Below are 16,873 nucleotides of genomic sequence, written 5' to 3' on the forward strand. Positions count from 1 at the left end.
TAAAATCACAAAGAATGGGTGATATAGGAAATGTATCAAGTGGCGCACAGTTACAAAATTTATCTCTCTACCTTCTCACAAACCATATAGTTATTTCCCACTGTGTAAATAGAAGAATAAAATGCTAAAATTCTGATTTGCTAATTGCCAATTTGGTAATAAAACCCCACAGCTTTTAAAGTCTGAGTATAGATTAAAGGTGAAAATTTGAAAATGTGTGTTGAGAAACTGAACACAGAAAAGTGAGTGTGAAGTACAATCAAAGCAGGAAACTAGATAAATTGAAGATGCCAAGGAAGTGTTTAAGACAAAAGGATACATGGAAGTACATGGTGGATATGAAAGATTTGTGATGGAGAGCTATTCTTTTCCCAGAGTCAAGAACTGAGGTATTTAACTGCAATGACCTGTAAATGATGCAGCAGACTGTTGGGCTGTGCAATAGGAATTGTACAATTCTCCCAAGCTCTGAGTCCTAACATCTGGCAACTCAACCCTCTTCAAATTATTTACCTTCGTGCTAAGTTCTGCAATTTGTGCTAAGATGCTGAATAGTTTCAATCAGCCTGATTTAATAAGAAAGTGTGTCAGCCAGGAAGCATCTACTACAAATAACCTCCGGCAGTGTTCATTTGACATTGAAGTCAAATAAGAATGCAATCTGACCAACACGTTTTAACACTGACATTGTTTAATAAAGCGTTCAAGGAAAGACTGAATGTGGCACATGAAGCCATAGTCCACTTGACGGTCCTCGGTCATAGGCTGGACTCGATGATCTCAGAGGTCTTTTCCACCCCAACTGATTCTGTAGATATCGACACTTCCCAGCTGCTCACCGGCCTCAGGTAGGCTGATGAATCCCCGGCACAGCAGCAGGTGCTCCGAAAAGCGGATTGCTCAATGAGCAGAAGGGGCGATGGGAAAAGGAACGCCCGGCAGGGACGCCGGGCGGGCTCCGGCGGCAGCGGGAGGGCCGGGCCGGGCCGGGGCGGGGCGGGGCGGGGCGGGGCCGGGGCGGGGCGGGGCGGGGCGGGGCGGGGCCGTGCGGAGCGCGCCGGGGCCAACATGGCGGCGGCGGCGGCCGAGGCGGCGGAGCTGCGGCTGTCGCGGCAGGAGCGGGAGCTGCGCTGGCTGGCGGCGGAGGTCGGCCGGCTGAAGGAGCCGCAGGAGCTGCAGTGCCCCGGCAGCGCCAGCCCCGAGCTGCAGCGGCTGCGGGCCGAGAACGAGAAGCTGCGGTACCGCCTGCTGCACCTGCGCCGCAGCCTGGCGGCCGAGCTGGGCCGGGCGGCGCCGGCGCAGCCCCCGGCCGGCGGAGAGGTAGCGCCGGGGCCGCTCGGCGCGGGGCGGGGCGGTGACCCCGGGCCGGCCGGGCCTCCGCCGGCGGGAAGGGACGGGACAGGGGCGCTCACGGGGCCGAGCCGCCTGTGCCCGGGCCCCGGGAGCAGAAGAAGCCTGTCGCGGTGCCTGCCCGCACTGGGCAGTGGTCTCTGCCCTTGCGCCAAGGCGGCGAGTTCGCAGAATCATAGAATGGTTTGGGTTGGGAAGGACCTTAAAGCCCCCTGCCATGGGCAGGGACATCTTCCACTAGACCAGACTGATCAGAGCCCCATCCAGCCTGGCCTTGAACACTGCCAGGGATGGCATCCACAGCATCCCTGGACAGACTGCTCACTGCTCCAACGGCCTCGCTGGGGCGATTTTGCTGGTGATAGTTGTAGTAGTGAAATTTGGGAAATTGTGTTGAGAGGACTTTGCTTGGTGAGCAGCACTGCTGTGTCTGCAGAACATCAAAAGGATGCAGTTTAGAAGTGCCATGAGAAGTCTGTGTACTGAGGATATACCTTGTTCCCTGTAATTGCCTTTTTAGCCCAATATTATACTGGTTTGGTTTCTTTTGATGATTGCTGGAAAAAGCACTTGAAGGTATAGTAGAGGTTTACTTAGTATTATCACTGTTTTCAGAAAGTCTCCAGTGCAAATCCAGCTGATGCAGCGAATCAAATTAAAAAGAAAAAGGAAGATGAAGCCGTGAACCAACACCAGAATGATGTAAGTGGTTCATTAATACCACGTAGTAATAGGAGTGGTTTTCAGCCAACTTCAGAAAAGGCGCTCATATCTGAAATACTTTGCTGTATTTTGAAATCCCAGCTTTTGGGATGAAAGCTCGCTATAGCACAGAGGAAAAAACCCTCATATTATTCAAGAGCTTAATCTTGCATTATTAGGGTTACTGATACACTATTAGATCTCTACATTTTATGTAACAAAAGGCTTTGGTTTACTGGAAAATAAAGCTCATGGTTTTGTGGTGCCTAAGGAGAGTGATGGTTCATGAGGAGTTAAAAAGCATTCATGATGGCTGAATGGATGTTGGCAGCACTGCTGTAATACAATAGAGCTTAATAATTCACCTTAAGCTAAAATGCAGGAACCTTCATGTGAACTGTCTGGCTTGAATCTGATGCTTTGAATGTAGTGGCAGGAGCAAGGGCTTATTGGAGTGATCCAGATTTCTCCAGGACATCTGCCAAATGCAAATTTCATTGGTCAGGAGTATAAGCTGCTTTCTGAGGTCCAGCTCACAGACCCATTTAGGCCCAGATTGATGAAAGTGCATGGAAAATTAGAAAATCACTATAAAATAGTCAGTAAGTTGGATGGGACTATTCTGTATATTATTCTTTATAAATGTTTTACTGAATTTTAGTGTAAATTCTAGTACAGTTAAATCTGGACATGTTGGAACCTCTGGGGATGCACCAACACTGTGAATCCTTTTATTCTCCTTGTCTCACAAATATCTGTGTGTGATCTAATTTATGTGTTACAGCTCCAGTGTATGCCAAGCTTCATAGAAGACAGACTGAAGCTTTATGAAGTACTGAAAAAAGAACATGATGCTTTGCTAGCTTACAGAGCAGCCAACCAGAGCAGATCTATCAAAGTTACTCTGACAGATGGGGAGACAGTTGAAGGGGAATCTTGGAAAACCACACCATATCAATTAGCTGTAGGAATTAGGTAACCTGCACATTCAAGTAGTTGTACTTCTGTAGTGCTAAAACTGTTACTATCATTTGTCTCTTACCTTCTTATATAAAATATGTCTCACAGTCAGTGGGTGGTGGCTCCCTTAAATTGGTTTGCTTGGAAAGCATTGGCACATCAGCTTCATGTAGTAGAAACAGCTGGTTACAGTGATTCTGTGCCGGGATCATAATGCTTCCGATTGCATCTGTGACACTGCTTGGAATTAAGAGACATGGGAAGTTTTGTGAGTTAGCTGAATCCGTAGAACTTGTTGTAAGGAGTAGCCTTTCCTCCAGGCCACCAGCACTGAAAAGTGTTGAACAAAACCTCTCAAGACCTTAAGGTTCTATACCTTAAAAGTAGGCAAGTGTTTTAGATGACCACAGAAATAAAAGTTTATGGTCTTCAGATGCTACAAGATGTGCATGTGGTCTCATGGGGTTTAGAAATCTAAAGTCTTTTACAAATTGGAACCTAAATATTCTTGTCTCTTCTGTTTCTTTAGTCAAGTGTTGGCTTCAAATGCAGTCATAGCCAAAGTAAACAGTGAACTCTGGGATCTGGACCGTCCGCTGGAAGGAGATTGTACTCTAGAGCTGCTCACCTTTGATAATGAAGAAGCCAAAGCCGTGAGTAAAACACTGGTTTCTGCTTGATTAAAGAAACTAATGACATAAAATTGATTGCACCATTAAGCTTTTAAAATCTTACATTAAAAAAACCCACAAAACTATTCAAGTAATGTATTTCCTATGATTAGGTACTAAGTGCCTATAGTCTCAGACTGAGTAAAATCTTTGTGTTCTTTTCATCCTTCTCTTTTACACAAACAAGTTATTTCTCAAAGGAGTTTGTCCACAAAGCCTTGATTTGTATGTTAACTTGAAACGGTCTGTGATTTGGCTTGGTGCATTTGAAGATCAGACAGTGAAAGCAGAGTGAGGCAGTCTCTACCATTTTCTAAAAACTGTCCAATATTAGACTTGAGTCATAAATAAAATTTACACCCCCTTGTACTGGCACTGTTTATTAGATCCTTAGTAGACATTTCATAGTCAGTTAAACTATATGTATACTTAGCAATGTGACTGAGATTTTTCTTTTCAGTCTGCAGCTTATGTTATCTTTATACACTAGGATTGGACTTCAGTTTTGTGAAAGAATTATTCATGGATTAAGCTTGTTGGAGACATTTCAGGAGCCTGTCAAAGCTTTATCTTATAACAATAGCTCTGAAATAGTCTCAATTAATAAGAAGTCAGAACATCAGACTGGTATTGATCTATTGATTCCCTCTTCTGACATTTCAGGTAATGCAGTTTACAGGCCCATTAATAAATGTACTGGATGTGAACAATGGCAACCTAATTGGCTACGTTGCTTTAGATGTGATTAGTGGTGCATAGACTTTGACTGAAATTACCTTATAAATGAAACAAGGTACAGTAAGTTGAAGGAATTGTGCAGAGGTATAATCATCCTCTTTCAGACTGAAGTATGGTGGGCCTTAAGTGCTACATCTGCCATTATCTTTTCATTTTGAATTATTCTAAATGAGTAATATAAAGTTGTTTTACTTCTCTCAAAATTTGAACAACATTGATTCCAGTCTGTGACCTATCTGCAGATATCTCTAGTTTGTTTTTTCTTCTTTTTAGTTACACAATGCCATTGACCTCATGGTTTGCTCACCTGACTTCATTTACAGGTTTATTGGCATTCAAGTGCTCACATTCTTGGAGAGGCCATGGAAGGATATTTTGGGGGCTGCTTATGCTATGGACCACCGATTGAGAATGGATTTCATTATGACATGTATATTGAAGACAGGTAAAATTACAGTGCCTTAGAACTTTAATACTCTTTATTAAAACTCAGTACTGCAATTATTTCATTTGTTTCTGCATGTTAAAAGTATCATCTGTCTCTAATAATGTGATTTGAAACATAGTCTTGTGTATGTACAATTCAGTTGATTGAGCGTATATATTTAAATTCAGAAGCAGTGTTCAGACACCTGCTCTGTAAGAGTTGAAGCTGATCTGTGGAAAAAATGCAGAGCATTTGGGTTGAAGTTTCTGAAGTTCCTGTAAGGCAAAGGGGATGGTTTCCTTGAGTCATGCAAGTTTGGTTTCCAGGGCCCATAGTTGCTTGTAGAAAGGGCACAAATGCATGTAACTTTTCTAGGTGTTTACTACTATTCTAATCCTTGTGCACAGCTTTACAATTCTGTTTTTTCTTTCTTTATCCTGCTGTAGGCAGGGAGAGTACTGAATCTGCATGAGCTGATAAACTGGCTCCTGTGTCTGGGTTGAGCCCCTTTTTTCCCCTTGGTTTGTTTTTTTTTTCTTAAATCATACATATATTTTGAGCTGTAGGTCTTCCAGACATTTAATCATGTCAAAGACTGTTCCAGACATTCGAAGGAATTATTGCAATGGGTTTGTTCAGGGTGGTACTATCTGTGTTTCTGGGTTTAGTGTCTGAAAATAGAGCTGATTGTAAATAACTAAGAAAAAATACTGTGACAAATCACAACACATGCCATTTTTTTCAAATTAGAAAAATGGGAGTTTCAAAATAATTATATTTCTTTTGCCTGTGTCTTTTTATCTAGAAGTGTATCTAGTACTGAATTCCCACTACTAGAGAACCGTTGTAAAAATATCATAAAAGAGAAACAGGCTTTTGAAAGGCTGGAAGTCAAAAAGGAGATCCTGTTAGACATGTTTAAGGTAAGTCTTAGAGTAGCTGTGGATCTGGTACAATGATCTTTTAAAATGTAACTTTTCTGGACTATTGTGTGTGACTGACTCATGAGAACAGTACCTGTTTAGTAAAACAAAGGGAAACAATACCATCCTTTTTCCCCTCTCCATATGCCCTCCCTAGTGTTCAGGATGTTTTCAAGCACTTAGAAAAACATTTCTGTACTCAAAAAAAAACCACACCTCAAGCTCATTGAATTAACAAGTAAATGAAAGGCATATGTTTCTTCTGGCTCACTTGTGAAGACAGGTCAGAAAAGGCTTTAGTTCTAATCCTGTTTTATTCAGTGAATATCACCAGTCTAACTGTGCTGTGTGATTGCTTTTCACAAATGCTTTGGGGTGTTCAGGTGGTGATCACAATCATCAACACATCCTCAGGGGAGTTAATTCTGTCTTGTTCCCCTCTGCTTTTGGAATTCTTCTGAGAAATATACATGGGGTTTTTTGTTGGTGGTGGTTTGATTTTTTTTCTTTTGTTTGTTTTGAAGCTTTTGGGTTTTTTTTAGTTAAAAGTGTCTTTTACTGGTGCACTTAATATTAAAATGTAATTTTTAAAGAGAATTTTATTATCAATTTTATTGACGTTTCTGACCTTTCATATTTCCACACACAGTATAACAAGTTCAAGTGTCGTATCCTTAATGAGAAGGTGAAGACACCAACTACCACAGTATACAGGTAAAGAAATATACTTGAATGGTATTAAGTATTTTTATAGCTAATTAATTTAATTTGAGAGAACAATTTGGATTTTTTTTATTCTAAGTTCTGAATTCTTGGTGATTGGGAATTAAGTTTGCAATTAATATTGCTACTTACGTAGAGTGAGATGTTCTGTGTCTGCTTGGACAGATTAGGTCTCAATTTACGGACAAATATCAAATTCAGATTTTATTTATTCCCTCTGGTTTCAGTAGACTGATTGATATAAGTTGCCATCTCTGACACTGGCTTGCTGCATAATGGATAAAGCTAACTACCTCAGTGTGGGGTGAGAAACCTGCTTGTTCAGTTACATGTTAGTTGGTTGGAAAATGGCAGCATCATTTTCTGTTTGATGTGCATACTTTAAAATTTCCTGGCCAACTTGAACAAGTTCCTGTATGGAACTATATGCATTGGCAGTGTATTATAATGCTCTTGAAAATGGATCAAGTGTGCTGAGCATTTACTGAGTGAATATTCCACTTCAGGTAAAAGGCACAGTTACAATTAAGGTGCACGGAATTTGCTGCATGGTGCATATTTATATTTAGTACCATGTTTAAATGTGCAAAACACGAACTTGTGTGCCATTAGTGAATGTATTGAAAAATGTTGGATTGCTTGGAGTTAACACTCTTTTTGTTTTGGTATATAGATGTGGTCCATTGATTGATCTCTGCAAGGGTCCACATGTGAGACACACTGGAAAAATTAAGGCCCTTAAAATAATTAAGGTAAGTTTAAATTAACTGTGCATCAAAACTGAAATAAATTGTCAGTTGATTTATTTATATATTTATTTTTCCTGGGCTGACTGTACTAGGATTGGTCCTTTGTATTGTTTTCTTTGCTTACTGTACAATAATTCTTAATTTCTTTCCCATTTCCTGTTGTACAGGTAGAACTACTGACTTTGATCATTGATCTGTGTGTGACATTTACTAATTCTTGGCTAAGACAGTAATACCTCAGTGAAAGTTATCAGCATGTTTTTTATCAGAGTATTAGTGTAGTAACATGCACATTTAGACTAATGAAGAGCACTGCAAAACTACTCTAGCTGGTGGTGACCACATGAGCTGTGGAGCCAATTCTGCTGTGCACAGGAGAGCAGTGCCTGAGCTCCTGTGGCAGGACTGTGCCCCTGTCTCCCACCAGCACTGCACAGGACAAGTGTCCTGGTTAGTCTGTACCAGCTGTCACATCTAAGTGCAGGGTGTGTACGTGCTGTCTTCTGCAGTAAGTTAACATTAAGATACTGGGTCAGAAAATAGTATTTTGACCTTGTCAGACGGTATCTTTCAGGTACAGGAGATAAAGTGGACCTTGGCAAATGCTGCTGTTAAAAAATGGCATTGCTTCCAGGGAAACCAGCGACAATGTTTGCAGAGGCCTTTGGATGTATGGTGTAGTTTAAGTTACTCACAGTTCCTAATTTTGGTAACCTTTTTGGAACATTCATCATTGTGGCTTTTGCTGGCTTCCTAACAAGTGTATGGAATTCCTGAGTTCCAGGGATTAAATGGATAGAGGGTTAAAACTTTTGGATTTAACTGTGAGAGTTAGGTTTGTTTTGCCTTTTTGTTTCCCTACTGCATTATATTTTCAATGTAAACAAGTCCTGCCTTTTTAAAAGCCATAACATGAAATAATAAAATATGCCATGATGTGAGTAAAACAAGGTACCTAAGCAGAATAAAATACAATTTGACCTGGCACTTCTGTTTGTCTTCTGTATTGGTGTGCTGACTAAAAGGCACTGCAAGTCTTGTATGACAAACAAGTGCTGAAGGACTGCATCGACTTCTTTTCCCAAGGAAAAATATAATAATGTTTGAATAGGTTAGTGTTTATTCCTCTTTCCCTGATGTTATGTAATATTATCTTAAAGTATGGCTTTTGTGTATCAGAGTTCCTCTACATACTGGGAAGGAAAATCTGACATGGAAACTCTGCAGAGAATATATGGAATATCCTTTCCTGATAACAAAATGATGAAGGAATGGGAAAAAATCCAGGAAGAAGCCAAAAACCGGGATCATAGGAAAATTGGAAAGGTATACTATTCCCCTATCTACTTTTTTTATAATTCTGTTATAAATTCATTCTCTTCCCTTGTATTTGTTTTGGTTTGATTTTTTTTGTTGTTGTTTTTCGACAGTTTTAAGGGGAGCCAGTTCTATGTGCTTCTTGATGTTGCTTGAATTTTAAAATTTTAATTCTACAAACTCAGCTTGTCACTTGCATATGAGTGTTAAACTAATATTGAGAAGAAAGTAATGGCTTTAATCCCTTAGTTTAGGGATATAAATCTTAGACCTATTAATGTACAGTCTTTGCAGATCCTTCCTAAACCACTCTATTTTTCACAGAAGATAATTTATTTGGAAATTGTGTAAATAACATGGTTTGGTCGTTCTTTATAATAGGTGTAAATTTGGGAAAATGTGTGTTTATGTAGTCAAAGAATCCAATGGAATTCAGTGTTTCTACAAATCTCCAAGAGTAAGAACTCTTGGAGATTTGTAAGCAGATCCACTAACTGGTCTTGCTGAGAACTTGCAGACCATAAATCATCTTGTTGCTGCTGTAATATTCCTTCTTTGCAAACAGTGTCTTGATGTGTGTAAAAAAAGTTACATTTTGCAATTCTCTCTGAATTGTTATTAGAGCATTCTGGTTTTATTTACTTAGGAGCAAGAACTCTTCTTCTTTCATGATTTGAGTCCTGGAAGCTGCTTTTTCCTCCCTAGAGGTGCCTTTCTTTATAACACGCTTGTGGATTTCATACGAGTGAGTATATACTGATGTTACTAATATAATCCTAACAACTTGAATGTCATTTTTTGATCTTAAATGATAGGCCATTCCTAGTGCTGAACTATCCACAGAAAGAGTAGTGTCTGTGTATGTAAACATATACAAAATTTTTATAAGGATTATACAAATTTCATCTTTTTGAAAATAAGGCAGAGTGAAACTGTGTTTTTCCAACTGTGCAAAGTCTACATGTTGCAGTAGTCCTATTGTGTCCCTATAAATTGCCATCATAATGCCACAGTTAAAAAGAATCAAGCTTTTCCTTGTCAAAATCTCTCTCACCTTGTAAATGTTGCATTTGTTCCATAGGGGGAATATCGCAGGCGTAACTTTACTGAAGTTGTATCTCCGAACGTCTTCAACAGTAAACTCTGGGAAGCTTCAGGACATTGGCAGCACTACAGTGAAAATATGTTCTCTTTTGAGATTGAGAAGGAAACCTTTGCCCTTAAACCCATGAATTGTCCAGGACATTGGTTTGTACTCTCAATTGGAAAACATCTTATTTTATATCATTTATCCTTTTTGGGGCTGAGGAGAAATAAAAGGAATATTAATACATGCTGTATATTTATGATAGACTGCTAAGCCAGTGTGTCCAGAGAGCTTCTCTGACAGTGTCCCAGAGCAGACCTTTGCAGTAAGTCTGCACTGAGCTGGGTTTGTGCATGCTAATTCTAGTCTGTACCACTAGTAAATACCAATTCTGTTGGATAGAGGTGGGCATCAGGTGTGGTTGTCCAAGAAGGGTATGGATTAACTTGTCTTGATTTACTTTTTCAGTGCTTTTTTCCTCAGTGATCTTTAGCAGTACATTGAGTGGTGTGTTTGCCTCTCTTTCAGGATGCAGACAACCTGAATGAGTGAATACTTAAAAATGTGATTATTATCTGTACTGAGCTTCTGTGTTGTCTTAAATCTCCTGTAAGAAGGATAAAGGAAGGTTCTTCCATGTTTCTTTCAGCTTGATGTTTGCCCATCGTCCCCGATCCTGGAGGGAATTGCCTCTTAGACTTGCAGATTTTGGAGTTCTTCACCGAAATGAACTCTCGGGCACTTTGAGTGGCTTGACTCGTGTAAGGCGCTTCCAACAAGATGATGCTCACATCTTTTGCACAATGGAACAGGTAAAAAAAAAAAAAAAAAAGCACCTTCCACATCCCCCCCAGTCAACCAAAAAAAACCCAGAAAAACCCTTTCCTCTCCCAGTGCAAACTAACAGTAAACAAGAAAAAAAATCCCTGAAGTATTTAAACTCTTAATTCTTCCATTGTATAGCGTAAAGCTGCTTTTGATGGGTTTTTTTTCCTGTGTGCTTCATCTTATTTAGAAAGATGCATTGGGCAACTAAACCCCAGAAAGTAAGATTTGTTGCATTTTCCATCTCCCTCTGCAAAAAAAAAACAAAGCAGTTGATCCCATTGTTCTCTATAGTAATGCTGAATAAAAACTTCTATTTTGTCAGTAATGCCATAGATTTTAGTGGAACTACACTTAAAAATTGATGTATTTTAATTGAGGATACAATTTGGCTCCAGAACCTCATGCCACTTTTCTTGCCATGCCTTGAAGCCACAACACCTCAGATCTTTCTTTGCCCATTAAATGGATTTGGGTTCCTCAGATGTGATTTTTAATTTGTTCTTATTTAATGGGCTCTTATGTTCTTGTTATGAGGAATTCAGCTGATTCAATTACATTTTTATGTAAGTAAATTTTAGCTTATTTTAATATGTTTTATGTTTAAGATTGAAGAAGAAATTAAAGACTGTCTTGATTTCTTGAAATCAGTGTATGCTGTCTTTGGCTTTACCTTTCAACTACATCTTTCTACAAGACCAGAAAATTATCTTGGAGATTTAGAGATCTGGGATCATGCAGAAAAGGTAATTAATTTAAAAGCAAACAAACAAATGAATTTGTACTTGCAGAGGTAGATATTTAACTGAGTTTTTCCATGTTGCATAGTGAAATTGCTTTAATTAGATGCTAAATACTGCCCTTGATGGAAATTCTTGTAGGAAAACATCACATTAAATCTGAAATTTCCGTAGAAAACCAGATCTTTCAGATTCTTACTTAGCCCCTTACCTTGAACTAGTTAAATTTCTATTAATCTTTTTTTTTTTTCCTAATTAATCACAATATTTATAGAAGGAATTACTATTAACAGATTGTTTATCCTAAACAAGCAAATGCTTGAATATGGGTTGTTTTTTGATCCCTTTTGAATTTCGAAGGCAATTGCTTTGATTTCTTGTAATGATAGGCCCTTCTATACCTTTTTTAATTACTCTCTCTTGATTAGCAACTTCAAAACAGCCTGAATAACTTTGGAGAGCAATGGAATTTGAATCCAGGAGATGGAGCATTTTATGGTCCTAAGGTTAGTGACTCAGCATTTCAGTATAACTTTGGGATGGACAGAAATGCAGATGTACTGCAGGCAAACTATATTTAGTAACTATGTAATTTTGCTTTGCAGATTGATATTAAAATCAAAGATGCAATTGGTAGGTACCATCAATGTGCTACCATCCAACTTGACTTCCAGCTACCCATTCGGTTTAATCTTACTTATGTTGGGTGAGTGATTAATCTAAGTATCTTCCTCTTTAAAATGAAATAGCTTTCATTATCTGTAATTCCCATTATGTACTAATGCTATATTGCTCATTTAACAAATGATCAGCTTGTAAATCAATCAGCTGGTAGGCAGAGCAAACACCCCCAGTGGGTAGAGGAATGAGTCAAGAACTTGAAGATATTTTCTCAATGTAATGATAGCTCACTTTAATTGTTATGCAGGAAAATCTCATTATCTGTCTTGTCTGCCAGTTTGGAAGACAATTGATCATAAGTTATGCTAAAAACCCCTCAGCTGAGTCAGTTTTCTTTTTCAGCCTAGTCGTTGTGTCTCCTCGGAAGACACAAATTCAAACATGCCCTAAGGAGCAAGTATGTTTGTACTAAGTGGTTCTTTATTTTTATCAGATTAAATAAGTTAACTTTGAACATTAACCAAGTTCAAAAAGCTTTTACTGAAAATGTGGCTGGTTTACAGCTAAGCCCACTGAGTAAAAGAATTTTAGTGCCATATTGACTTGAATACTCATTTTCTGAGTTGTATTTCTTGCTGTGTTTGATTTTTGCATATTGTGAAGATGGGAAAGATAGAATAAGAATCTGTAATTTTTTGGTCCTGCGGTATATTCTACAGTAGATGTCATAGCTTTTATGATAAGTGATAATGTTACTATTAACTGGCTTTTTTTTAAAAAGCCAGATTTTAAATTTCAGGATTGTAATTTAAGTGATGAAAAGTAAGGGCAGGTAGGTTCCCATGCAACAAAATAAAAGCAAGTCCTAATGGAAAGACAGTGCAAGGATGAACATAAAATATTAAAATGCACAAAAATGGTGCTGAGTCAGTCAAGTGTCTTCTCAAATTTAAGAGTGTGTCTCTGCCACTAGCTACAGGCATGATTATTTTGAATTAGAATTTCTTTAAAAGCCCAGTGGACTTGAAGTACGTTTTTAATAAAACCAGTAGACTTTTGATAAGTATAACTAACTAAATTTTGTCTGTTAATAGTAGAATCAAAAATATTAGTAGGATTACATGTGTGTGAGCTAAGATAATTTTATTTTTAAACAAAAACTTCAATTTTTTTTCCAGTAAGGATGGCGATGACAAGAAAAGGCCAGTGATTATTCACAGAGCTATTTTGGGATCTGTGGAGAGAATGATAGCTATTCTAGCAGAAAATTATGGAGGGAAATGGTATGTGGCACAAATGGAATTCTAAAAAGACTTTGACAATGTAGAAACTGCATAGCGTTCCTATTATCCCACATATTATAATGCAAAAATAATATCTCTACAATTTTCTCAAAATCAGTAAGATTGCGAGAAAAGTCCAGTTTTCTGGTCTGAGTTGTATGATAACCATACAATTTCATAACACTGCAGAAAAAAAAATAATGTAGAAATAGGAATTTCAATTCAATTGTAATTGAATGTGTAAGTCCTGCATTATTCTTGTTCCTTTTTTCTTAAAAATTGTGGTTTTGTACCAGCAGGATGTCAGATGTATGTATATGTAAGAAATTATTTGTGTATACACAGACATTAGTTAATTGTAATATGTGAAATATTTTTGTACTTCTAAGATTGATCATTTTATCTTGAGTAAGATCTAGAAATATTTCTCCATGAATGTATTTAAATTACTAAGGAAGAGTTAATTCTTATTTTCAGTTACCTGACTGTCCACCTTCACTGCAAAGTTATAGATAAAAGCGAAAATTATGCAGAAAAAATTATGTTTAAAGTTGTGAAGTCATCTGGGAAGAAAATAGAAGGTCCAACTTCCCCATATGTCATTTTACTGGAATGAATCTTTTTGCTATTTTATGTGAGCTTGAGAAGAGGGAGTTAAAACACTATCCAACATCCTTAGCTAATGTAAATAATTCTATACAGAAATTATTATTGTGGAACATGACTATGGCTGTGACTGGAAATATAAAATGCACCTTTGTTTCCTGTTTGTCCTGTGCTGGCCAGGCCATTCTGGCTGTCTCCACGGCAGGTCATGGTTGTGCCTGTGGGCCCCACCTCGGAACAATACGCCCAGCAGGTGAGAGGACAGCTTGCCTCCTTCTGGCAGCAGGCAGAATTCATAGGTCCTTAGTGCTCATCCTAGAACAGGGAGTTAATGCTTAATAACTTTGGAGATGTGTGGGGGGAGAGGTAAATTTTTCAATATAAAAGTTTCAGTCCAAAATTTGTATGTGTCTGAGTAAGCAATATGTAACTTCAAGTATTTTGGGTTCTTTGATTATGTAAATACTTCTGTAATTATGAAAGGCCAAAGCATCCTGGATGACTATTGTAAATGTAGGTGAACCCGGTGGGAAGAAATGATGATGTCTGACTCTTGTTCAGAAGACTGAACGATTTCTTTATTATAACCATACTATAATACATTAATATACTATTTAAAGGAGATACTAAAACTACTTACTTTTTCTAAGTACCATATCTAACTCAAACTTGTGACCCTCTCCTGAGAGTCCAGACACAGATGGATTGGATTGGCCATCAGGCTCAAACAATCCTCACCAAAATCTAATCAAGCAATCACCCCAAGTAAACAATTCTCTAAACACATTCTACATGGGAAAACAAGGAGCAGAAATTATTTTCTCTTTCCTTCCTCTGTGCTCCTCTATGAAAAAACCCTGAGAGAGAGAAAAATGTGCCTGCCACAGAAGACAAACTTTATATAACTAATGCTTCATTACAGTACTCTCAGCTCTAAGTAGGCAGAGCCAGTTTCTTCCATTTCCCACCATGGGTATTCTTGACTACATCACTTAAGAACCATGGTTGGTTTTACCCCTGTCCCATGCTTTCCTTTTAATGCAAGAATAAATGTGTTTGTTCCTTCTCCTCTTTCTCCTTTCTCAGACTGAGAACATGTTTTTGACATGCAGTAGCAGAATAGCACATGTTTGATATAGATGGTATCTTATATTATCTCCCAGCTGGGGTGCTGCTGTGTGTGCAGGTTTCTTCAGATAACTTCACTGAAATCCTTATCACCCACAAGAATGAAATTATGCATATGCATGGATTAATTATTGGGAGAGATCAATAATTGCAGCATTAGAAATGTATGTTGTAAACTACATAGTAATATTAACAGGATTTTGGTTTCTTTGGATTTTTTTTTAGGTTTGTGATCAATTTTTTGAAGCAGGATTTATGTCAGATGTGGATCTAGATCAAAGTTGCACATTAAACAAGAAAATTAGAAATGCACAGCTGGCTCAGTATAACTTCATTTTAGGTAATTGCAGCATGCTACATTTCTGAATATCATTTAAGTTCTAAGGTTGGACAAAGTTTGTTCTAGGTTCATTTTCTAATGTAGATTGTGTAATATTTTGTGCTGTCTTGCAGTGGTTGGAGAAAAGGAGAAAGCAAATAATGCTGTCAATGTGCGAACAAGAGACAACAAAGTTCATGGAGAGATTTCAGTATCTTCTACTATTGAAAAGCTCAAGAAATTTAAGACTTCACAAATTGCAAATGCAGAAGAAGAATTCTGATATTGCTGCTAGGAAAAAAATATTAGCTGTCTGTGTGAAATGTTTCTTTCTTCCTGCACAGCAATGATGCTCATCTGAGAGAATTTTCAGTTACTAGATACACAAAATAAGCAAATGGAGCACTGTTGGTGCTTCAGGAAAAGCACGAGAGGACAGATGCATCTGCCAACTCCTTTAACAATCACATTGGTTTCCCATCTGCCTGAATTGCAGAATGCTTATTTAGAAAGTCCTACAGCTCTGGTGTGGTGGGTTTGCTGTGGAAATAAGTCAGGGCTGTACCATGGTGGGATCAGGAAGCCAGGAAGGGCAGGGGATGCTGCTGGGAGCACTGAGCTCCCTCAGTCACGGAGCAGGTACCTGACTGTGACCTGGAATCCAGAGCTTGGCAGTGCATATGTGCCTCAGGAGCAGTCTGGATTAGGTTTTTTCCTAGCTCCAGATGATAATAAAAATTTGGGGGGTTGGGGTGGGGGTATGTGAATATTTTGGTTGTTTCAGATTGTGTGTTCACAGAATATGAATGGAGTCTTTGTTGGAAGCCTCAGTGTAACAAGGCACTCATGGAGTTGGTGTAATGACTGGCTGCTGTGGTGCTGATAAGAATGCGGTTGAATTACTGTAATTGTGTGTGATGTGGTTTTTTTTCCTCTGCTGTTTTGGCTTTTTACTAAAACTAACAAAAAAACTTTGAAAAGCCTTTCTGTGTGTAATTACTTTATTTTCTGGAAGTAGAGTGCTGAAAAGGAGCAGAGGACAATTTTAATTTTAAAATAGTATGCTGAACTTGAAACTGGCCATATTTCTGTTTTGTTTCTGCTTAGAAATTATTTTTAAAGTTCCTATTGCAGGCATTTGAACTGGAGATTATTTTTTTGAGAGATTCGTTTTTACCTTTTTTAATTTCTTTTTTACTTAATTACTTTTATTTAGTTAACAGGCTTAGAGTTAAGTGTATTGCTCAGTTATCTAAGCTATACAGCTCTAGTTGTGATTTAAATATCACAGTCATCAAGCAGAAACTACAATTGCCACAAATACAAAGCTTATGTTTTACTTTTGCCTCACACTCACAGATCTGTGTTTAATAAGTCTGTGTTTGGTTTTATATTCGTTTGGGTTGTGGATCTGTGTTTGTCTCCTGCTTCTGAAAGACAAGGGGGGAAAAACCAAACTTGAAGGAGCAATGGGAAAGCTTTCCGTTCCACTTGACAGAATTAACACGGGGAGTGCCGGGCGATTTTTATTTCTCTATTTTATACATACATGCATTTTAAGGGATGATCACTTTCGTGCTCCTGCAGCGCTGAGGCTCTGAGGCTGTTTCTCGGCGAGTCCCGGGTTTTGCCGCTTTCAGGGCGCTTCTCAGCCAGCCCCGGGCTTTGCCGCCCTGAGGGCGTTTCTCGGCGAGCCCCAGTCTT

General features: G+C 38.5%; 1 protein-coding gene across 1 annotated transcript; it reads left to right on the forward strand.

Annotated features, from left to right (window-relative positions):
- The first annotated feature begins 1,049 nt into the window (after window positions 1-1,049).
- On the forward strand, window positions 1,050-16,152 carry LOC110471404 (threonine--tRNA ligase 1, cytoplasmic). The gene is made up of 19 exons (XM_021532018.3): window positions 1,050-1,320; window positions 1,966-2,052; window positions 2,837-3,027; window positions 3,542-3,665; window positions 4,745-4,866; window positions 5,654-5,771; window positions 6,421-6,485; window positions 7,168-7,246; window positions 8,423-8,569; window positions 9,207-9,305; window positions 9,642-9,808; window positions 10,297-10,459; window positions 11,081-11,218; window positions 11,641-11,718; window positions 11,818-11,918; window positions 13,012-13,116; window positions 13,903-13,975; window positions 15,076-15,190; window positions 15,304-16,152. Exons 1-19 carry the CDS (start codon window positions 1,069-1,071, stop codon window positions 15,450-15,452), a joined length of 2,373 nt encoding a protein of 790 aa, XP_021387693.2. The 5' UTR covers window positions 1,050-1,068; the 3' UTR covers window positions 15,453-16,152.
- Window positions 16,153-16,873: the final 721 nt, after the last annotated feature.

The sequence above is a fragment of the Lonchura striata genome, chromosome 10, assembly GCF_050655825.1.
Source record: "Lonchura striata isolate lonStrDom1 chromosome 10, ASM5065582v1, whole genome shotgun sequence".
In the NCBI taxonomy this organism is placed as follows: domain Eukaryota; kingdom Metazoa; phylum Chordata; class Aves; order Passeriformes; family Estrildidae; genus Lonchura; species Lonchura striata.